The sequence below is a fragment of the Phoca vitulina genome, unplaced genomic scaffold (assembly GCF_004348235.1).
Source record: "Phoca vitulina isolate PV1807 unplaced genomic scaffold, GSC_HSeal_1.0 scaffold20, whole genome shotgun sequence".
Lineage (NCBI taxonomy): Eukaryota > Metazoa > Chordata > Mammalia > Carnivora > Phocidae > Phoca > Phoca vitulina.
This window is the reverse complement of record NW_022589723.1, coordinates 8553516-8577641: the sequence shown is the minus strand read 5'-3', so window position 1 is coordinate 8577641 and position 24126 is coordinate 8553516. Positions and strand designations below refer to the sequence as shown.

Sequence of the window (24126 nt, the reverse complement as noted above, 5' to 3'; positions counted from 1 at the left end):
GCTTTCTATTATCTTGTCTTTCAGATTGCTGATCCATTCTTCTGCATCTTCTAATCTGCTATTGATTCCCTCTAGGGTATTTTTAATTTTAGTTATTGAGTTCTTAATCTCTGACCAGTTCTCTTTTATATTTTCTCTTTGTTGAAAGATCCTTCACTCTTTTCTCAAGTCCAGTGAGTATCTTCATGACCATTACTTTGAATTCTTTATTAAGCGTATGGCTTACCTCCATTTTGTTTAGCTCCTCTGTGATTTTTGTCCTGTTCTTTCATTTGGGACATTTTTTCTGTTCCCTCATTTTGTCTAACTCTGTTTGTTTCTATGTATTTTGAAGAAGAAAATGACAGTTCTAAATGTTGTAGTATGTCACTGTTTCCTTGATCATTGCATATATGCTTATCTTTATTTCCATACTTGGGGTAATATTAAAATTTGTTGGCCAATACTTATTGGCCAATGTTCTGCCTTTATCCATGGTATTTGCATGCTTGAACCTTTATAAGAATAATGTCAGGGGCAAGACTAATGGAAACTGGGGCTTAATGAAAGTGAACAGATTTTATATTTTATCTTATTTATTTAATCCACATTGAATCAGTGACATTGATTGCACTGTGAAAGCCAGTAATTTACAAACCCACAGGATGGAAAATCAATATTTCACAGAATAGAAAAATCTTCTCCCTGCCTTTTGTTTTATAATGGAAAAATAAGAGGTCACATCTCCTCATTGATCTTAGTGCTTTAAACAAGCTAATACCATTTCATGCTGATTTTATTTTGAACCAGCAGGAAAATTACATAATAAATAACTCAAATCAATTAATATTAAAGGGAAAATGCAGGAATTGGAAGCTGATTATCTATGATGTTCAAAATGTTAGGAGAATTATTCTCTGTTTATCTGTGTCAGTGTGGTCACCATAATTATGACTCTTGGATTCGTAGAACATGATACAAAGCAAAGAAACCTTTTGTCCAGTTTTCAGCAATGTGACTAATGAAGATTGAGGCACAGAAGGCCTGGGTTGCCTTAGATAGTCACTGGGAAATGCACAAACAAAATAGGGCTTGGCATGAGAGATAAATGGAATTGAAATCATTCTCCCTATTATTTTACTCTCGATTTTTGCTCTCTTCTCCTCCTCTTTTTTCATCCTCACTTACTACTTGAGGGAAATGGAAGAGGAAGGAGAAAAATCGAAGTGTTAGGAATTCTTTTTGCCCCCACCATGTGCGCTTCATTACAAGTACTTCCAAAATCATGTTACATCTGCAAGGCACTTAAATACAGCGTGCTGGTTTCTGTGTTGCCTTAAAAGGAACCATATCAAAGTTCAGGGTCTAGACTGAGGTTGTCCCAGTTATCAAGCTCCTTTCTTGTTACCCATGTGCCAATCTAATTTTTTCTTACTTTACTCCCTCCCTCCTTCCTCTGGACCTCTTGGCTCCTAGTATTTTGTCTGAACATGTATTCCATTTTCTTATGTTGTCAGTTGGCCTGATGGGCTGTGTGTAGTAACTCGTCTTTTCAGTGCCTCTTATGATCTGTACTCAGGGTTGCTGTGACTTTAAGGTCCATCACTTCCTTATAGAGCCTTCCTTGCCTTGGCTATCTGTTTTTGACCTTGTCCTGGATCTGGCCACCTCCAACTTTTATCCCATCTGCTGCCCTGGCTCTCCTAGTCCTAGCTCCTCATTCTACAAACAGCCCTCTGTTGTTGACCTTCTCCTTCATAGAGATGGGAGAAAGTGGTGAAGGGAACATGGCGAGTCTACCGCAGAGCAAATTTAACCTCTCCAGTAGTGGGAAAGTGACCCAAAATCTGTTAGAATTAAAATACCATTCCTTGCTCTTCATCCTCCAGTCTCCTCCCCGCCCCCCCAAATTTAGCTACGGAAAAAGGAATGGAATTTTCAACTTTTAATCAATGTCATTGTCAGATTGTGCCAGATCATAAGGAGTAAGAGACTCCCATTTCTGAAATCTTATTCCTCCATCTCACATCAGACATGCTGGGTCCCCATGGACTGAAGCAAAATCAGGCTCACTTTCCTTTCTTAGTCCTCTAATTATCTTGCCCTTGTGTTCTTTGGAAATATTTCCAACGTAATTTTCTCTTTCAGACTGCATAATTATAGTTACTGGAACAGAGGGAGTAGGAGAATAGAATACATACATGAGTATTCTGTGTACGTTCACTAGACTAATTATAGTATAGCATGATGTATCATTGTCAAATGCATCTCTCCCAACCCTCTCTGATACTGTGTATTGGCAATGGGGAGAGAGTAAACATTCAGCTTGTTGATCAGAGGCAGTTGCCATCAGTAGGTGTACCTACAAAAGTCAGTACACAGGAAAAAAGATTCTGGTGATCTGATAAAGTAATAACACACTTCAAGCTTTTATTTATTCATTTATATTGAGTATTTATGAAGCAACTCTTAGATATGAAAATGTGATTGGTACTCATGAGGGTCAACAGAATTTTCAGGTAAGGTTCTTTTCAGGCTTCATAATCTTATAGTATTTTAGGGGAGAAATAACTGCTCTAGGCCTAATGCAATATGAGTGGTACAGAAGATGTGGACCCTGCCTTCATAGATTATAGGAGCAACCTAATATAGGCAAGGATTTCGTAGTGAGGTAACCTGTGTGGTAGATATTTAGGGCAATGAACTACTTCATCTCCACCCAATCAAGAACGGCTTGTTTAGGTGCAGATGCTTAGTGATATTAGATAATTTGTTTTGTCCTCTTCTCTGGAAGCTTTCTCCATATACCTATAGAGGAGAAAAAGGAGCCTGGGCTTATTAAGGGTTGTGACATTGTCACAGTTAGATGGGACCAATGATAGAGAGACTCTTGGCATGGCTTTTTAGGGAGGTGTTTTTTTTTTTTTTTAAGATTTTATTTATTTGACACAGAGAGAGAGACACAGCGAGAGAGGGAACACAAGCAGGGGGAGTGGGAGAGGGAGCAGGCTTCCCGCCGAGCAGGGAGCCCGATGTGGGGCTCGATCCCAGGACTCTGGGATCATGACCTGAGCCAAAGGCAGACGCTTAAGGACTGAGCCACCCAGGCGCCCCTTTAGAGAGGTTTAATACACGTAATGTGGAAGATCAGAGAGCAAGGTATCTCATGAAGCTGTGAACATTTTCTAGTTCATTTATATGGAAGGAATTTGAGTAGTCAAAGAAAGGAGAGTTACCAACTTCAGATTCTGTGTGTTTCTTCTTAATTTGTACGTGTGTGTATCTTGCTGTGTGTTAAGAGATGTGAGGGACTGAGCTTATTTCAGGGACTTTGTGACTCCCCAACGACAAGAGAGCCCCTAGGATCATTTTGTCTTGAATTGTGCTCTACAGTTTGCCTTACCTTTTGGGGTACCACTGTTGCTAAAACCTATGTGCATTTGCTGTAGACTCACCTAAAATCCTTTGTGTGACTTCACAGGAGCTGACTGGAAGAGGCCATCGTTGAAGTCTTTTTATCTATTCCTATGTATTACTGAAGTGAATCTTGTTAATATTTTATCTGAATTATTCATTGTGGACAAGTATTCCAAGGAGAAATCATACAAGGTTAGACTGGGAATATATATTTCATAAGATGCTTTTCATTCAAAGTAATTATTTAAAATTCATCATGAATTTTAACAAACTTACCGCATAGCTTCTTCCTGCTATTCAATTCCTGCTTAATTTGAACCTCCCATATCATTTCAGAAAAAACTCTGGAATCAAATTAATTGTAACTAAAGTAACATAATTTTTTCATGCTAATAGAGATCAGCTTAAAACAGAGTTGGGCAGCTATTAGATGGTTTAATCACAAGTTATAGCAAATTGACTCTTCATTAGAGAGGGAGAGGCTCAAATTTTAGATGGGGAGGAAGAGCAAATTGTATTGAAAATCACCAGACACAGCTCTCTGGTACAAGCTGGTTTCTCCCTCACATTCTTTTTGGCCATAATTCTCATACTGGTGGCAAAAAAATTACTTATTTCCAGCCACTGCTGATGCTCTGGGTAATTGGGAAATTTACCCATGTAGATTAAAGAAAGTTCTTTTTTCTTTTAAATCAGAATAAAGTAGAATCCTTTTTGGAACTATTTAAACTTTCCTGTGGAAGTGTGAACTTTGGAAACTCAGCTTTTCATGTTGGTGTCCGCTGCGCCCAGGCCCACACTGTTTAACGGTGTCTTGTTTTGAACACTCTGGGTACAATTTGCCTTCTCTCCACTGAGGAGTTCTTTATTCCCCTCTGGGCTTGCCCTCCCTCTCCCTCTCCCTCACTCACTCACTCACTCTGTCTTTCTTAGGAAAGTGAATTCCCTTTAAGGGTTTTGCTTGAGCAGCAGATTTAAGGGTTCAGAGAAAAACATGAATTTGACCTTAGATTTCCAGGCTCATTCCATTCTGTCATGATGCTACAACTTTGGGTAGTACATGTTGGGCCACCAGAGGTCATATCTTAAAGGTCTTAAAGGCTAATTTATGGTGTTGGGAAGTCTGGATTTGTTTGTTTCTTTAAAAAAAAAAAATTTATTTATTTGTCAGAGAGAGAGAGAGCACAAGCAGGGGGAGTGGCAGGCAGAGGGAGAAGCAGGCTCGCCGCTGAGCAAGGAGCCTGATGCGGGACTCCATCCCAGGACCCTGGCATCATGAGCTGAGCCAAAGGCAGACGCTTAACCCACTGAGCCACTCAGGCGTCTCTACATAGGTTTTTAGTAATCATTATTTTAATGCCTACAGTATTTTATCAAGCTTTATCATAAATTTACATAGCTATTATCTTAGTGAACACTTTAGGTTTCCAGCTCTTTGCCATTATAAAAACATTGTAATTAGCATCTTTTTGAATATAACTTTTCTTTTATTCAATGAATTTCTTAGGATGAATTTGCCCAAGTGAGATAACTGTGTCAAAGAGTATGTGTATATTTTACTTTATTTTATTTTTTATTTGCGTATAGTTGACAATGTTAATTAGCTTCAGGTATACAACTTAGTGATTTGACAAGTTTATGCATTGTGCTGTGCTCACCACAAGTGTAGCTACCATCTGTCATCATGCAATGCTAGCACAGTATCATCGGCTGTATTCCTTATGCTGTGCCTTTTATTCCCATGATTCATTCGTTCCATAACTGGAAGCCTGTTCCAGTTCCCTCTCCCCTTTACCCATTTTCCCAACCCTCCACGCTTCTCCCCTCTGACAACCATCAGTTTGTTCGATTTATAGGTCTGATTCCCCTTTTTGTTTGTTCATTTTATTTTAGATTCCACTTAGGAGTAGAACCACATGGTATTTGTCTTTCGCAGACTGAATTATTTCACTTAGCTTAGTATCCTCTTGGTCCATCCATGTTATCTCATGGCACTATCTTATCTTTTTTTTTTTTTTAAGATTTTATTTATTTATTTGACAGAGAGAGACACAGCGAGAGAGGGAACACAAGCAGGAGGAGAGGGAGAAGCAGACATCCCGCCGAGCAGGGAGCCTGATGTGGGGCTGGATCCCAGGACCCTGGGATCATGGCCCTAGCCGAAGGCAGACGCTTAACGACTGAGCCACCCAGGCGCCCCGGCACTATCTTATCTTTTTATGGCTCTGTAGTTTTCCATTGTGTGTGTGTGTGTGTGTGTGTGTGTGTGTACCACATTTTTCTTACTCATTCATCTATTGATGGACACTTAGGTTGCTTCCATATCTTGGCTATTGTAAATAATGCTGCAATAAACAGAGATGCATATATCTTTTCAAATTAATGTTTTCATTTTCTTTGGGTAAATATGCAATAGTGGCATTATTGGATCGTATGGTAATTCTATTTTTAATTTTTTGAGGAACCTCCACACTGTTTTCCACAGTGGCTGTACCAAGTTACATTCCCACGAACAGTGTATGAGGGTTTTTTTTTCTCCACATCCTTGTCAAAACATGTTATTTTTTGTCTTTTTTATTTTAGCCATTCTAATTGATGTAAGGTGGTATCCCATTGTGGCTTTGATTTGCATTTTCCTGATATGAGTGATGTTGAACATCTTTTCATGTGTCTGTTGGCCATTTGGATGTTGGATTTTTTTGTTGGATTATTTGTGGGGTTTTTTGGTGTTGAGTTGTTTAAGTTCTTTATATATTTTGGATGTGAACCCCTTATCAGATATATTATCTGCAAATATCTTCTCCCATTCAGCAGATTGTCTTTCATTTTGTTGGTGGTTTCCTTTGCTGTGCAAAAGCTTTTTATTTTGATGTAGTCCCAGTAGTTTATTTTTGCTTTTGTTTTTCTCGCCAGAGGAAACATATCTAAAAAATGTTCTACAGCCAGTGTCAGAGAAATTACTGCCTATATATTCTCCTAGGACTTTGTTTTCAGGTCTCACATTCTAAGTCTTTAATCTGTTGAGTTTCTTTTTGGGTATGGTGTAAGTGGTCCACTCCCATTCTTTCACATGTAGCTGTCCAGTTTTCCCAGCACCATTTACTGAAGAGACTGTGTTTTCCCATTGTATATTCTTGCCTCCTTTGTCATAGATTGATTGACCATATAAGCAATGGGTTTATTTCTGGGCTGTCTATTCTGTTCTATTGATGTATGTGTCTATTTTTGTGCCCATATTATGCTGTTTTGATTATTGCAGCTTTGTATTATATCTTGAAATCTGGGATTGTGATACCTCCAGCTTTGTCCTTCTTTCTCTGGATTGCTTTGGCTATTTGGGGTCTTTGTGGTTCCATACAAATTTTAGGATTATTTTTTCTAGTTCTGTGGAAAATGCTATTGGTATGTTGATAGGAATCACATTGAATGTGTAAATTGCTTTGGGTAGTATGGACATTTTAACAATATTTGTTCCTCCAGTTCATGAGCGTGGAATGTCTTCCTATTTGTTAGTGCCATCTTCATTTCATCAGTGTTTTACAGTTTTTAGAGCACAGGTCTTTCACGTCTTTGGTTAAATTTATTCCTAGGTTTCTTACTCTTTTTGGTGCAATTGTAAATGGGTGTTTTTATTAAAAATTTATCTTTTTGCTCCTTTCGCTTTTAATGTATAGAAATGCTACTGATTCTTGGTATTAATTTTGTATCCTGCCACTTTACTGAATTCGTTATTACTTCTACTAGTTTTTTGGTGGAGTTTTTAGGATTTTCTATGTTTTTATTCTTGCTATAAATAACTGTTTGCACAAATTCATGTTTTGTTCTTTTGTGGATTCTCACATTTCTTAGATTCTATTTTTGTTCTTTAGTACCTTGCAGTTTCATAGAGCTCCCAGTTCATAATAAAATGTTGGCCAATATTTGAGTGCTTACCAGCATTGTCTTAAAGTCATTTTATGGATTTGCCTTCATAACAACCATTTAAGTGTTATTACTATTTCTACCCCTGTTTATAAAAATGAGGAAACTGGGGCTTAACAAAGTTAAATAACTTGGCAAAGGTCTTCTGACTCTAAAGCCTGTGCCCTGAATAAATGTCTTGCTGATGTCAAGCTATTTAGATAATTGGATTTAAAGCATTATCAGGCAGTCACCATTACTTTTGAGATTTTTAAATTTTTTTAACGAAACCATGCCAAGATCATTGATTCCTTTTTTTATTTTCTTGGCCCTTTGTGGTTTTTAATTCACTCTGGTGCTCTATTAAGATAAATCATGGGAGCCCTGGGTGGCTTAGTCAGTTAAGGCTCAGGTCATGATCTCAGGGTCATGGGATTGAGTCCTGCATTGGGCTCTCTGCTCAGCGGAGAGTCTGCTTCTCCTTCCCACTCTCCCTTTGTGCGCTGTCTCTCTCAAATAAATAAATAAAATAAATAAATAAAATCTTAAAAATAAAAGATATATTATAAGGACGCCTGGGTGGCTCAGTTCGTTGAGCTTCTGAACTCTTGATTGCCTGGGAACAAGCCCTGTGTTGGGCTCTGTGCTCAGTGCAGAGTCTGCTTGTCCCTCCCCCTCTGCTCCTTTCCCCCAACTCATGCTCTCTCTCTCTCTCTAAAATAAATAAATAAATAAATATTTTTTAAGAAAAGATATATCATGTTTGTGTGCTGCTATGGGCTTGATGGATTCTAGGAGCAGGACCCCATCTGGAGAAGAGACATCCTTCATCTGAGACCTCTCAAGTGCAATGCAAGTGGAGGCTGGATGTCCTACAAAGTAGCAGATCTTGTGGTGGCTCCTGCCCACCCACCCTCCAGTCCCACCAGGGAGACAAGGCTTTAGTGAAGTCGCTGACTGCAGACGACGAGGAGAATGGAGACAAGCTGTGTGTCCTGTAGGCCTGAGGAAGGAGACAGCTCTGTGTTTGCTACAGCTGCTTAAATGCGATCGTATCAGGGCCCCATCCTGACCCTATGAGATGATCTGCTGTGATTCTGCCAGAGCAGCACCACTCAAGAGACCTCCATGGGTTAAACCTGGGTGATTCTTCCTTGGCGTACTCCACTCTTCCTTTTGGAACTCAGAGGCCAGTCAGTCCGACTTTGTTTCTCAGTCCTGATTACTTCTAAGTCCCTCCAGTGAACTGTCCTCTTCCATCTTTATACATGGCTCCAGGTTTCTTTTCTTCTTGGCCAACCTCTCACTCTTTCTCGTTTGTCAGACCTCTCCTTTGTGCAACTAATGATAACCGTAACATATATAACACTTAACTATCACATATTATGTGCAAGAAGCTCTTCTCAGTGCTGTACATATATTACTTGCGTTGTTTGATTTAATCCTCACATTGCCCCAAGGTTGTAGGCATTGTTAGTATGCCCACTTTGCAGGTGATGAAACTGAGGCACAGGAAATTTAATTCATCCAATATCACATAGTTACTAAATGGTAGAGGTGGGACTAGAATCCAGAAGTAAGGTTTCAGAGTCTGTGCTCTTGTGCTTAGTCATTAAAGTATCCTGCCTCCCCCTAGGATAAAAATTTCCCTACACACTTAACCTTTCTCAGAATGGACCTTCAACCATGTTGTCTTTTATTTGGATACAAAAGTGCAACAAAGTAGTAATGTGTGCTTGGCTAGCCGCTTGGAATACTTTTTTTGTTGTTGTAAAAGATTTTATTTATTTGTCAGAGAGAGAGAGAGAGCACAAGCAGGGGGAGCAGCAGACAGAGGGAGAGGCAGGCTCCCCACTGAGCAAGGAGCCTGATGTGGGGCTTGATCCCCGGACCCTGGGATCATGACCTGAGCCGAAGCAGATGCTCAACTAACTGAGCCACCCAGCATCCCTGGGATACTTCTTCTTTTTTTTTTTTTTTAAGATTTTATTTATTTTTTGACAGAGAGAGACACAGCGAGAGAGGGAACACAAGCAGGGGGAGTGGCAGAGGGAGAAGCAGGCTCCTGGCCAAGCAGGGAGCCCGATGCGGGGCTTGATCCCGGGACCCTGGGACCATGACCTGAGCCGAAGGCAGACGCTTAATGACTGAGCCACCCAGGTGCCCCCCCGGGATACTTCTATAACCAGGGAATACAGCTTCCTAGGGAAAAACAACCCCCACAAATAATGTGCTCATGAGTGAACATTAAAAATCATAGGAGAGGGCTCCTGGGTGGCTTAGTCGTTGAACATCTACCTTTGGCTCAGGTCATGATCCCGGAGTCTGGGGATTGAGCCACCAAAGAACTAGACACAGCAGAATAATCTGAAAGAAACTATAAGCATTTAAAAATATGATAACATATTAAGGAATGGAAGCCTAGGGTAAAATAACTGGACACTGGAAATAAGAATAGGCAGTTCTACTGGTTATAGATCCAAATTCAGATTTCAAAAAGCTTAATACTCAATAAGCTATAAAAAAAAGTATGATTTGATTTTCAGATGAATTGAGAATTGGTAAAATGGAAGGTAGACCTGGGAAATATCACCCAGCTGTCAGAAGATGATGAATTGATGGAGAATATGAATGAAAAGGTCAAGAGATATAACCAATAGAATGAAGCCTAGTATAAGTTCAACATGGGTTCCAGAAGTGGAGAATAAAGAGAAAGAGGGTAGGGCAAAATTCAAAATAGCAATGGTTGAAAATTTTCTAGAAATAAGGAAAACATGATTCCTAGGATTGAGGAAGCTGCCAAATTCCAAACATTTTCATGAGACTGCAGAATTTTTAGCAAGCATATGGGGAAACCAACTCTCTCATATGCCTTTTGTGGGGGGTCATTTAACGACATATATAAAAATTTGTAAGTATTTTGACTCAGAAATTCTGCTTCTAGGAATTTGTCCTCAGTAAATAATCAGTTTAATTGGCAAAGATTTATATATATAAGGATGTTGATCTCAGCATTATAGAGATGGATATATTGGAAACAGCTTTAAAAAAAACTCACCAGTATGCAAAGATGAAATAAATTTGGGTATAATTGTAAAAGCACTGTTGCTTTTATGTAGCATACAAAGATGGTTGATATGGTGACAAGATCTAGTTAAAAACCAGTGTGCAGGGGCACCTGGGTGGCTTAGTGAGTTAAACGTCTGACTTCGGCTCAGGTCATGATCTCGGAGTCCTGGGATCGAGCCCTGTGCCCTGCGTTGGCTCCGTGCTCAGCAGAGAGTCTGCTTGTCTCACTCTCCTTCTGCCCCTCCCCCTGCTCATGCTCTCTCTTGCTCTCTCAAAGAAATAAGTAAAATCTTACAAAAACAAACAAACGAACAAACAAAACAGTATGCATAGGTTGGTCCCACTGGCATAAACAAAAGTGTGTATATATAACAAGAAGTTTGGAAGGATAAATAGTTTAAGCTTACAGATGGTTACCACTGGGTGGGTAATTTTTACTTGTTCCTTTATTATTTATTTTTACTATCTTGTTTCTTCTTCTTTATTATTTATTTATTCATGTCTGAATTTTAAAAATTATGTGTTGCCTTAATAATTATAAGAAACAATGGGGCACCTGGGTGGCTCAGTTGGTTAAGCATCTGCCTTTGGCTCAGGTCATGATCCCAGGGTCCTGGGATCGAGCCCCACATCAGGCTCCCTGCTCAGCGGAGAGCCTGCTTCTCCCTCTCCCTCTACCTGCCGCTCTGCCTACTTGCGCTCTCTCTCTCTCTGTCAAATAAATAAATAAAATCATAAAAAAAAAAAAAGAAACAATAAAGTGTTTCACTCGGGAAGCACACAAAAAAAGCCCGAAACAAAAATGGTGCCCTGAAGTTCTAGACCTCCCAAGTAATTAGAGCAGTTCTAATGAGCAAGGTATAAATTATATTACACAGTAATCAGAACTGTAGCCCAGAGAGCAAGACTCTGGGGTTCATTCTCCTGTTTCATCCTGTCTGGACACCTTATTTTTCAATTTTTCCCCCTCTTCTTTGTAAAACAAAATATATGCTCCCAATGTACTTTATGGCTATGGCATGAATGAGCTCATTTTTAAAACTGGAAATAAATGGATTAAAGTTAATTAAAATCTGTCTATCCTTTCTGTTTTGCCAATGGTGAGCAGCTGGGAAAGATGCCATGAGTCAGTGAGCGTGGCTAATAAAAACTGGTCAAAGATGTCATCCTTTCTTGTATTTCTCCTCTGGTAGGAAAAGCTGTTTCTGCAGCTGTAGTTCATCCTGTGTCTGCAGGCCATGTTGAGAAGCTGAGCAGCAGTCTAGCACTGATCACTGACCAGAGAAGGATTTCCTTGGGGCTCCATAGAGATTATAATTAGAACTCAGTGTGACTTGGCATGTTTTTGCTTTCAGTACTGGGGAAGGGCTCTCTTTATATTTGGAAAAAAAGAACAATGATTACATTGAGATGCTCAGTATGGTGAAGGCTGACGGTGAGTGTCTGTGGTAGTGCTCCCTGGCTGTTACCAGAACTTCCTACTGAGCACATAAAATTAAGATGCCCAGATCTTCCAGCGTTCTTATTTGGTTGGGCTGAGACCTAGGAATCTGTATGTTAAAAGCTTCCCAGGTGATCCTAATGATTACGAAGATTTAGGAACCATAGGTCTATGGAATGGTGTAGTAATGGGAGGTGTCTACTCCACATAAAATATTTATATTTCTTTGTACCCAGTCTTTCTCTTTTTCCTTATCTTCTTTTCCTGTTCTCTCACTTTAAAAAATTATCAAACATGTTATTTCTTGGGGCGCCTGGGTGGTTCAGTCAGTTAAGCAGCTGAGGTCATGATCTCAGGGGCATGAGATTGAGCCCCACTTTGGGCTCCATGCTGGACATGGAGCCTGCTTAAGATTCCCTCTGCCCCGGGGCGCCTGGGTGGTTCAGTCGTTAAGCGTCTGCCTTCGGCTCGGGTCATGATCCCAGGGTCCTGGGATCGAGCCCCACGTCGGGCTCCCTGCTCCACGGGAAGCCTGCTTCTCCTTTTCCCACTCCCCCTGCTTGTGTTCCTGCTCTCACTATCTCTCTCTCTGTCAAATAAATAAATAAAATCTTTAAAAAAAAAAAGATTCCCTCTGCCCCTCATCTCTCTCTTCCTCTGAAATAACAATAATAATAATCATAATAAATAATAAAATTTGTTGAAAAAATGTTATTTCCTGGTTTTTGCCTATGTAAATCCTGTGTATATTTATGGGACTACTAAATGAGGTTGCTGACCGATGGCCTGGGATCTGGAATCTGACCTAACTAGTGTTTTGGTATCATTGTGTGTGAGTGTTTGTTTATGCATGTCTGTCCAAACGTCCTGTAGATACTATTTACCAGTATCTACTATCCTAAAGATGATATGTAGCTTTCAACCTAAAATCATGAGACATAAAAAGCAAGAAAAATAACCCACTTCAAGAGACAATCAGAGATCTTAACTAACATATGATCTAGGTATTGAAATTATCAGATAGAGAATTTTTGAAAACTGTGATAATCCAGGATAATCTCCCTGTCTTAAAGTCAACTGAACAGGAACCTTAATTCCTCTTTGTCATGTAACCTAATATATTCATAGGTTGCAGGTATTAGGGTATAGACATCTTTGGTGGTAGGGCATTATTTGTTTACCACACAAAACTACATGTAATTAGAATCCCAGAAGTAGAAGTGAGAGAGAATGGGGCCGAAGAGATACTTGAAGAGATACTGAATGGCTAGGAATTTTCCAAAAAAAATAAAAGATATCAAGCCTTAGACCCAAGAAGTTCAGAGTGCCCTAACCAGGTGTACACACACACACACACACACTTCTAGACACTTCAAACTGCTAAAAACCAAAGAGAAAATCCTGAAGGACGTTAGAGAAAATAGAATACATGCAGAACAACAAAGGTAAGATTTAAGGCAGACATATTATCAGAAACTACAAAATCCAGAAGACAATAAAGTGACTTCTGTCAGGTACTGGAGAAAAACCCCACTTAACTCAGAAAATTATATCCAGCAAACACATCTTTCAAAAGTGAAGGAGAAAGAGAGACATTTTCAGACAAACTCTGAGAGAATTAATTACTAGCAGACCTGCACTACAAGAAATGTTAAGAGAAGTTTTTCAGGCATGAGGAACATGATACCAGGCCGAAACATGGATATACACAAAGAAATGAAGATCTCCCAAAGTGATTAAAGTGAAAATAAATACAAAAATCTTCTTTCTTTTATTTTAAATTAATCAGCTGTTGAAAATTTCTGCATTGTACTTTGGGTTTATAGTTTATATAAAAATAAAGTATGACAATGGAAGTGCAAGATTCTTACACTACATGTGAAGCACTATGATAGAAATTTGAAAGTAGACTGTAATTAAAGATGTAAATAGTAGGGGTGCCTGGGTGGCTCAGTCGTTAAGCGTCTGCCTTCAGCTCAGATATGATCCCAGGGTCCTGGGATCAAGCCTCACATTGGGCTTCCTGCTCAGTGGGGAGCCTGCGTCTCCCTCTCCCACTCCCCCTGCTTGTGTTCCTGCTCTCACTATCTATCTCTCTCAAATAAATAAAATCTTAAAAAAAAAAATAAAGATGTAAATAGTATACACAGGGAAACTGCTACAAACATTTTGAAAAGATGTGTAAATAATAAGACAATAGTGGAAATAGAGTGGAATTCTAAAAAATATTCAATCCCAAATCAGGATGATAAAGAGGAAAAAAGGAACAAAAAATGGATGGGACAAATAGGAAACAAATGGCAAGATGGCAGATTTTACTCCAACCATATCAATATTTACACTAAATGTAAATGATCTAAACACAAATTAAAAGAGATTGTCAGATGAGTTAAAGAAGAAAGTGCCAATTCTTTGCTGTCTATAGGAAAGCCACTTTAAGTAAAAATACAGGGTAAAAATCATTCCTATTATCTGGCATGTTAATTAAAGTCATTTATTAATATTCTTTTTACATAATTCTTTTAACCTTAAGAGATTCTGTTCTTGGTTATTTTTGGGGGGGGTGGTGCAAACTGAAGCAAAGAAGAAATCTAAAATTCCATTCTACACAAAGTAGTTGTCTGTTCTGTTTCTTCTATTATGGAATAGTATGACCTAATTTGCTTAGACTTTGCTCTTATATTACATGGTGTTTGCTGAGAGTAAACATTCCTCTGTAGTCTTTCTAACCCTTGCTCATTCACTTTGGCCTCTCTCTTGGCAGTCTGTTGTCTTAGGGTTTTTCTTATAATTTAACATTTGCCTCCAGTGTTCATTTGCTTTTTTCAAGATTCAATTTTTAGAATGTTCTGGGTGTTAAGAATGTTAGCTTTCTGGAAAAGCATGACCATGAATTTTTTCGCTGCTGTAAGTCTCTGGGGAAGCTGATTGTTTTTAAAGAGTTACGTGTTTTCCCAGGAGGATTCCCAAAGGCATACTCCTTTCCAAGGCACTTTTGGAATATTTCATTTTGGTTATTAGTCCCTTTAACACAGGATTGTTACTCTCAAATATGCAAAGCCTGTGAACCACTTAAAAAGGACAGCCACAGTCAAATTTTTTAGAGGCAAAATGTAGTTGGAAAAAAATTTCCTGGTTATTTCCTCAAGCACTATGTGTGAGTAGTAGTTAATTGACATGTCTATGTCTTCAACATCAATTATTTTTAAGTTGGAAGTATACGGTATAAAGAGAAATCTTTATTTGTATTTTAGATTGGGAGGAATGATAGAGTAACAGTAGTCCCAGGGAAGGTAGGTTTGTCCCAATGCCATCACTCTCTACCTCTTCTTTCCCTCTTGGTTGTGTGTGTTGTGAATGTGTACCGTGTTGCTGTGCCCACAGCTTGGCCACTGAATATTGTCATGGAATCCAGTATTAGAATGTATAATGAGTATATATAGGGAGAAATAATGGGTACAGAACTTGAATTATTTCCAAGGGGCATTAGGTGATTTAGAACATGATCTCTAAAAAAGTATCTCAATGTTGAATATTGTGTTACTTAAAATATATACTGAGTTATCCTTAGGATGCCTTATAAAGCTAAGAAGAATCTGAAGTGCTAATAAGGGGCGCCTGAGTGGCTCAGATGGTTAAGTGTCTGCCTTCGGCTCTAGTCATGATCTCCGGATCCTGGGATTGAGCCCCACATTGGGCTCCCTGCTCAGCGGAAGCCTCTCCTACTGCTCCCCCTGCTTGTGCTCTCTTGCTCTCTCTGTCAAATACATAAAATCTTAAGAAAAATAAAGTGCTAATAAGATGAAATGATCAAATATGTAATTATTTTACTTTGTTGTATATTTGTGTGCATGAATGTGTATGTGTCTGCTCATGTGCTGGTAAGCGTGAGTGTGTGTGTGAGTATATATACACATACTTGTTTTCTTATGTGTGATCAATTAGAGATTGCGTGTGGATGCTCCTCTCCTGATATTATGGTCTAATCAGGTTCTTAGAACCAAAGAAGTCAGTTTTTAAGTGAGGAAAGAGGTAGTTTAGAAAATGGGAAGAACACAGGCTTCTTCAGCTTCAGGTTCTTAATAGCAAAAGGGATTAGGCTCCAGATGCCACCTACCGTTTTATAAATAAGTGGAGATAAAATGTGACTATAGCAGTCTCAGGTTTTTCAATAATAACTTGTGTATGAAAGTGTGAACATACAAATAAAATGTATGATAAAAAAAAAACAATAAAATAGTATGCCTGACACAACTGGGAGGGGGAGGGAAAGATAGGAGAATAGAGGGGCGCCTGGGTGGCTCAGTTGGTTGGGCGACTGCCTTCGGCTCAGGTCATGATCCTGGAGTCCCTGGATCGAGTCCCGCATCGGGCTCCCTGCTTGGCGGGGGGTCTGCTTCTCCCTCTGACCCTCCCCCCTCTCATGTGCTCTCTCTCTCTCTCTCATTCTGTCTCAAATAAATAAATAAAATCTTTAAAAAAAAAAAAAAAAAAAAAAAAAAAAGATAGGAGAATAGAGTATGAGAAATAATAGAAATTAGCTTCAGTTAAGTTTCAGGAATCTACTGTGTGCTCGAGAGACCCTGGCCCACAGCCTGTCCTCTCCTTTGCAATGAATTGTCTTGTTTGTTTGTTACTCACAATGTTTTATTCCACATAATCTACCAAAGTAAGAATATTGACAGTGATAAGAGAAAAAGAAAATCCTAAAGGTCTTGATTTAGAATAAGGAAGGATTATTATGGGAAGACCCAAGTAGACTGGAAATACCCCTGATTTTGACAACTGAAGATACTGTGACATGTACTTGGTCTTCATGGTAGACTTACTCCCTTCCTTCCTTCCTTCCTTCCTTCCTTCCTTCCTTCCTTCCTTCCTTCTTTCTAAGATTTTATTTAAAGCACGTGCTGCATGCAGGAGGAGGGGCAGAGGGGGAGAGAGAATCTCAAGAAGACTGCCTGCTGAGCAAGGAGCCCAACTCGGGGGTTGATCTCATGACCCTGAGATCATGACCTGAGCTGAAATAAGAGTCCGACGCTTAAGTGACTGAGCCACCCAGGTGCTGGGGCAGATTTCTTTAAGTGGGCTATTTCATGGTTGGATGGTTACCAGGGTTTATGTTCTCTCTGTAAAACTTAAATGAGGGAAGATGCTTCAGCCAGATTCTAATCTGTGCTTCAGTGGGAAAAGGCCAGAGGAAAAATTCCCCAAATCAGCAGAGCTTCAAGTACATCATTATTGCTCAGTCTCTCACCTTGGTGACAGGAAAGTGTGAGGGGGCCTGAGGTGTAGGTATTCGTATGAACAGCTCTTACACTGAATAAATGTGTATATATTCACAGTGCTGGTTTCTTCTCACCGAGGCAACATACTGCCGTAAGGAAAGTTTGGGAGAGAATTTCCTGGAAGAGCTGGCCTACTTACCTCAACACAGTGGCTGTTTTTTATCTTTGGCAGATAAGAGGTAGCTGTAGAATATTGTATTGGAAGAGAGAGTCTTGACACCAGTTATGTCAACCTAGGAGGCACTGAGGCAGGTCCTTGCAGTGGCTGGCTGTTGCCCCTGGCCCCGCTGTTCCTTCCCTGGCTCTGTCACTCTCCTTCCAAGTGAGGCTGAGCTCTGGCTTAGTGTTAGAGCACATCCTCTGAGCATGTGCACAGGAGGCCGCCGTGTCCTTGGGGCATGACTCATTGTCCCCATGGACCTGGCTCCCTCACCACGTACAAGCTTTAACTGTAAGGTAGGCTGCCCTGCCTACCTGAAGACTTGGAGACTCTTGGGCGGAGGCTACCTCTGTTGAGGACTGGGATTTCTGAAACTTTCCATCTGGGAAAGTTGTTATTAAGTGCAGATTCCCAGTTCCATACCCATTAACTGTGGTTCAGCATGTCTGGTATAGCAATTCTGATGCACAGTGAGGTTTGGGAACTACTGACTTAGAATATTCTCACATGATGAACGTACTACCAAAGGTGTTAGCTTAACCAAAGGGACTTTTGATTACTACTTGTCTCCCGATTACAGATCCATGTATTCAGTAAATATCTACTGACTGCCTGTTCTGTGCCAGATACTGAGCAAAACAGTAGGGCTGTAAAACAGTGAACAACACTGACACGGTTTGTGTCCTCATGAAGTGGAGGGAAACAAGTAAATTAGTAATTATGATAAGAGCTATGAAGACCCCAACAGGGTATTATAGGAGAGGGTCATGGAGAGAGGAGCAGGGAGTATTTAAAAGAAAAAGCTGGTTAAGGAAGGCCTCTCTGAGGAGGCAGCAATTACACTGAGACCTAACTTCAAGGGAACCAGACATATGAGGAGCATGTTACACAGGATAAAAAACTGGGGCAAAGGCACTGGGACAGGCTCAACTTTGCTCCTGTTTCAAGAATGGAAGGAAAGGCCAGAGTGGCTGGTGCCTAGCAAGCCCAGGCAAGAGAGGAGTGAGATGAGGCAGGTAGGCACCAGATCATGTAGGCAGGCTTTTGATAACAGATTGAGAGGGAAGGGAATCAGACATTTTGTTGGGAATAGGAGTGTGGAAATGAAAAGAGGTCTAACATCAGACACGAATGTGGGAGTCATTAGCATTTTGATGAAGAGCCACCTGAATGGGTCATCTTGCCTAGAGAGTGGCTCTAGAGAGAGGATAGAGAAGGGCCTCGTAAGAAAGATGAGGAACAGCCAGGACATGAGAGAGTGGGGGGGAGGTAGGAGGAAAACCAGATTATAGGCCTGTAGAAGCCACAATAGGAGAATGCTCAAAGATGTGTCATTGCATCATTGCTGCTGAAGGTCTAGAACACAGTACAATCCCACACAGTAGCCGCTAGCTGCAAGTCACTATTAAGGACTCCAGATGTGACTAGTGCAAATTGAAATGTGTGCTTCTCTCTCTCCCTCTGCCTGCCGCTCCCCCTGCTTGTGCTCTTTCTGTCTCTCAAATAAAATCTTTTTTAAAAAGTGTAAAACAAATTGTACACCATGGACACCTAAAATGAATTTGATGTTATATGGCAGTTATATTTCAATTAAAAAAATGCACACCAAATTTCAAAGACAGTGTAAAAACAAGAATGAAAAGTATCTTATCAGTACTTTTTTTTTTTTTTAAGATTTTACCTATTGTTAGAGAGAGAGAGAGCACAGAAGGAGGCTCCCCGCTGAGCAAGGTGCCAGACACAGGACTTGATTCCAGGACTCTGGGATCATGACCTGAGCCGAAGGCAGACGCTTAACTGACTGAGCCACCCAGGCGCCCCTCATCAGTACCTTTAAAAGTAATGATTACATGTTGAAACGACAATGTTTGTGATATATTGGGATAAATAAAATTTCACCTGCTTCTTTTTTTTGCAAAATACGGCTGCTAGACATTTTTAATTACATGTGTGGCTTGCGTCCTATTTCTCTTGCAGAGTTTGGCAACGTGGAGGTCATTTGCAAACTTGGTAAGAGTAGTACTTGCCTGAGATTAAGTAATACCTAGCAAATTCTTTATACTCAGATGAGACTGAGTCATATCTAATACTGTTATGTCTAAAACTAAATAACAGAACTCACCACCAAAAATCCTTCTAGACTTTTTGATGTGTACATAAGTGATTTAATACTTTCACATAAATTGACAATAGAATATGTAAGTATTTACATGAAATCCTTTGAAATCAACTCTCAAATGTGGTTTTTCAGATCTTTTTTTAACCTGTCCCTTTCTTTCCTTTGTCTTCTTTCTTTTCATTTAATTTTTTATTTTTAATTTTAAAACCTTTTTTATTTTATTTTATTTTATTTTATTTTTTTTGCCTATCTGGCCAGGAAACTTCATGGTGTTATGGTCAACTTGCCGAACAACCGTGTTCAAATCTGTCACCAACAGGTTCATTAAAAACCTAGCCTGCTCCGGGATTTGTACCAGCCTGGTCTGCGTGCCCTTTGACATCATCCTCAGCACCAGTCCTCACTGCTGCTGGTGGATCTACACCATGCTCTTCTGCAGGGTCGTCAAATTTTTGCACAAAGTCTTCTGCTCTGTGACTATCCTCAGCTTCCCTGCCATTGCCTTGGACAGGTAAGATTGGGTAGCCCAGGGTTCAACGTTATTTTTTTCCGAGTGTATTGAAAAATTAGCATCACAAAGCAAAGGGTGACTAGTCAATGTTCCACATACTGTTTAGTAGTTCGCTAATGGTCAATAGAAAGAGAATGAATGTCTGAAATATATGCCTCACAAAAGACACGTTGATTTCACGGCAGCTACGGAAAATAGGACCTTGAGAAAAGACGTGGCATGGGGGGTGGGTTTCATCATGAGGTTGCTGGAGCAGGCTGGATCATGGTGTAGCTTCAGCTTGGTTGGAATTGGTGGTATTTGCGTTGCAATTTGTAGTAGATTGCTCATCTGATTGGTAACTCTGCAATTAGTGCTTTTTGATGTAGGATGAAAACATTTCTGGAAGAACAAGGGGACAATTCAGTGGTGATTTAACAAATGATTAGACAGCCCAGTTGGACCTGGCAAGATAATACCAGAATTCCTTTGGAGGATTGATTTCCAAGCCTCTATATTGTGGTGGTGGTTGTTTTCTCTTCCCATCCTCTTTAAAAGGATGTTCACTTGGAAATGAATCATATCTTTGCTACTGCCATTGTACATAATTGGATCAAATTTATCAGGGTCAAGTGTAAAGATCTCCGTAATCCAGCTTCCTGCCTTCTCCTTTCGTTGTGAGTACTTCATGAATACAGTTTGAGTTAGTAATACATTTTATTTTTTTTATTTTTTTATTTTTTTAAAGATTTTATTTATTTATTTGACAGAGAAAGACACAGCGAGAGAGGGAACACAGTAAGGGGGAGTGGGAGAGGGAGAAGCAGGCTTCCCGCGGAGCAGGGAGCCTGATGTGGGGCTCGATCCCAAGACTCTGGGATCATGACCTGAGCCGAAGGCAGACGCTTAACGACTGAGCCACCCAGGCGCCCGTTAGTAATACATTTTAGAGAATAGAACTAAATAAGCAAACGAGCTGAGGAGTTGCATCCATGAGTACTTTCGATTTCAAGATTTACAGAGAGGAAAATTTGCTGAGGGGAAAGTGCTGGGTCTTCTGACTTTATCCCCATTGATACATTTTAATGGATTTTACATGAATTTGGAATCTTTATTTTTAAAAAATATTTTATTTATTTATTTGAAGAGAGAAAGAGAGTGCAAGCACAAGCAGGGGGAGCGGCAGGACAGAGGGAGAGGAAGAAGCAGGCTCCCTGCTGAGCAGGGATCCCTATGCGGGACTCTATCCCCAGGACCCTGGGATCATGACCTGAGCCGAAGGCAGACGCTTAACCGACTGAGCCACCCAGGCGCCCCATGAATTTGGAATTTTTAAACTCTTTATCCATTCAAAACATACTTGATACCTTAATAACCTATGAGGGCATGGATTGCAGAACCAATCTGTGGAGTCCCTTCAGCCGCAGGCCTGGAACTCTGATTTGGTCAGCTGCCCTGGGTCATCTGCATGGAGGGACACAAGAGACCCACAAAGTCTCCAGCGTACTAGGAGGAGTCATTGACTTTGTGGTTAAGAGAGGGGAGGCTGGAGCCCCAAGTGGCTTTAAGCCCTACCTACACACCGCTTTTGTGCTGGGTTGCTTTGGGCAAAGTGGCTTAACCTTTCTGAGCCTAAGGTTCCTCCGCAGTAAGAAAAACTAAATGAATTATTTATGGCCTGTGCTTGGATAGGCCGCATCAATATTTGTCTGTCTTTCTCTAGGCTTCCCTTTCGATGGGCACATTTTTCCTTAGATATATTGTCTGCAATCATTGTACCGTCAGATCTGGCTGGGAGCCACTGTAGCTCTTTGGAAGTTTCTCACTAGAGAAACTCACCATCTCCAGGGGCAGGTGAAGCAGGTGACAAAGCCAAGTGTCACCGGCCAGGTTGGGGTTTTGTGTCTGCATTCCTGCTCATAGGGGTCAATAACTCAGCAGATGCAGCTAATAGTTACTTTGTGGGTATCTAGACTCTGTAGGCAGGACTTTCTATTTTCTTAGAAGAGAAATCAGAAATCTGGAGTTTTACCATTTTTATTTATTTATTTTTTTGTTCCCTCTCTCGCTGTGTCTCTGTCAAACAAATAAAATCTTTAAGACTTTATCGTATAAGTGATCTCTACACCCAATGTGGTGCTCGAACTCACAACCCTGAGAGCAAAAGTCGCGCACTCTACCGACTGAGCCTCCAGGTGCCCTGAATTTTATTGTTTTTAAATGTTGTCGACTAATTTTCATTCAAAAAAGATTCCGTGGGTCACTCAATCCCTTCAACAAGCTGAAGGTGCTCCATGCGATGCCATTTTGCTGCGTGTGTCTCTTTCATGCTTGGCAAGAGGTCTTTGAATATCTGGAAAGTACACTTTCACCCTAAGAAGAGACCACCTGCTCATTTACAGTCATCCCCCCCCCCCACACACACAGATCTAGGCAACCACTAATCTATCTCTGTATATTTGCTTTGCTGGGGGGCGGGGGACATTTCATATTGTGGAACCATGCAGTGTGTTCTTTTGCATCGGCCTTTCATGTTTTCAAGGCTCATCTGTGCCCGAGCATCGGTCCTTCATCCCTTTTTCCTTCATCCCTTTTGCTATAATTCACATACAGCAATATATAAGTTTAAGGTGTACAGCAAGATGACTGGACTTACATTGTGGAAGGACTACCAGAGTAAGTTCAGTTAACATCCATCATGTCATACAGATATGGAAAAAAAAGAAGGAAATGTTTTTTTTTTCTTGTAATGAGAACTCTTAGGATCTACTCTTAAAAATTTGCCCCGTTCCTTTTTTATTACTGAATAATATTCCATTGTATGGATATTGTTTGCCCATTTACTGGTTGACATTTGGGTTGTTTCCACTTTTTGGCTCTTGTGAATAATGCTGCTATGAATCCTGAAAGATTTTTACAACAGGATGCAACAACAGTGGGGACACATTATTCTGAATCATTTGCTACCATACGTTGAAGCAGTGCAATAATCCCCGTGGGTGGTTTCTGGGCCTTTAGTCTTAGACAAGAAAATACGTAAATGATAAGAAATCCTTATTTTCTTTCCAGCACAGAAAATCGATTGTATTTTTGCTATTACTAAAAAAAAAAGTAAATACATCCTTTTAGTAGAAAAAGAAGGCTGGTACAAAAAAATCCTATTTTAGGGCTCCTGGGTGGCTCAGTTAAGCGACTACCTTTAGCTCAGGTCATGATCCCAGAGTCCTGGGATCAAGTCCCACATCGGGCTCATAGCTCAGCGGGGAGCCTGCTTCTCCCTCTGACCCTCTCCCCTCTCATGCTGTTTCTCTCTCTCTCACATAAATAAATAAATAAATAAAATCTTAAAAAAAAATCATAGTTTATTATGCAGGGAAACCAATTGCTGGCAAGTATAGGCTGGTGGGCATGAAGGTGAAGGGAAGACAATCCTTTCTCTCACTTCTTTCTCACTCAGATATTTGTTTCCTGGCTCCTAGTCAGTGAGTTCATTGGGAGGCCACTTCCTGCATCATCTTCTAGAGATGTAAACATAAACAAGATGATTTCTAATGAGCCCATGTGCTTTTCCAGTACATAGTGGAAGCGTGGTTTTGTTACCTGTCAGTTGACCAATGGGAATGTATTCATGTGTGGGTGTAGCACCTTGACATTGGATTTTTTTTGTTTTTTGACATTGAATTAAGGAGTTGTGATTAGAAAAGTGTATCTATATTCAGAGAAAAAAAAAATTGAGAGCATGCATAACCTATGCACTTCTTTCTCTTTTTTTCCCCCTCCCAGAAAGAGATCTAGGACCCATTTCACCACTCTCCATCCATTCCTGATCATCCATGGTCATGTTGTGCTTACATCGCATCTTCCTCAGCCTGGAACATTCTCCCCCAGCTTGCCCCCTGCCAGACCACCACAGTGCCACCTTCTGTTGACATTTTTCCAGGTGCTCCTTTTCCCGTCCCTCCTTTGTGCATACCTCTAGAAGAGCAATCATTTCCTTGGTTATACCTGCTCGCTTGCATGCCTTTTCCCCCATGGGGTTTAGAGACATTGCTGTGTGTCTTCCCATCTTTGTAACCCAGTGCCTGGTACAGTACCTGGCACAGATCTCATGCCAGGAAGGCATGCTTGCTTCCCTGGCCCCATGAGTGATGAATGTTAATAGAGTTGTAAGGTCGACTCCAGATTTGGCTGACTGCGGAGATGTATGCTCACCATAGGTCTGATGGCTGGTGACAGCCCTTTCATGACAGATGTGGTTCCTGGGGT

At 40.4% G+C, this 24126-nt stretch overlaps 1 protein-coding gene across 1 annotated transcript in view; it reads left to right on the top strand.

The window, feature by feature from the left end:
- The window catches only part of GPR176 (G protein-coupled receptor 176), a 115732-nt gene that overhangs the window by 87079 nt on the left and 4527 nt on the right, over positions 1-24126 (top strand). Inside the window, exon 2 of the mRNA XM_032417163.1 lies at positions 19629-19881. Within this exon, the coding sequence (XP_032273054.1) occupies positions 19629-19881 (253 nt within the window). The remainder of the gene's footprint in view (positions 1-19628; positions 19882-24126) is intronic.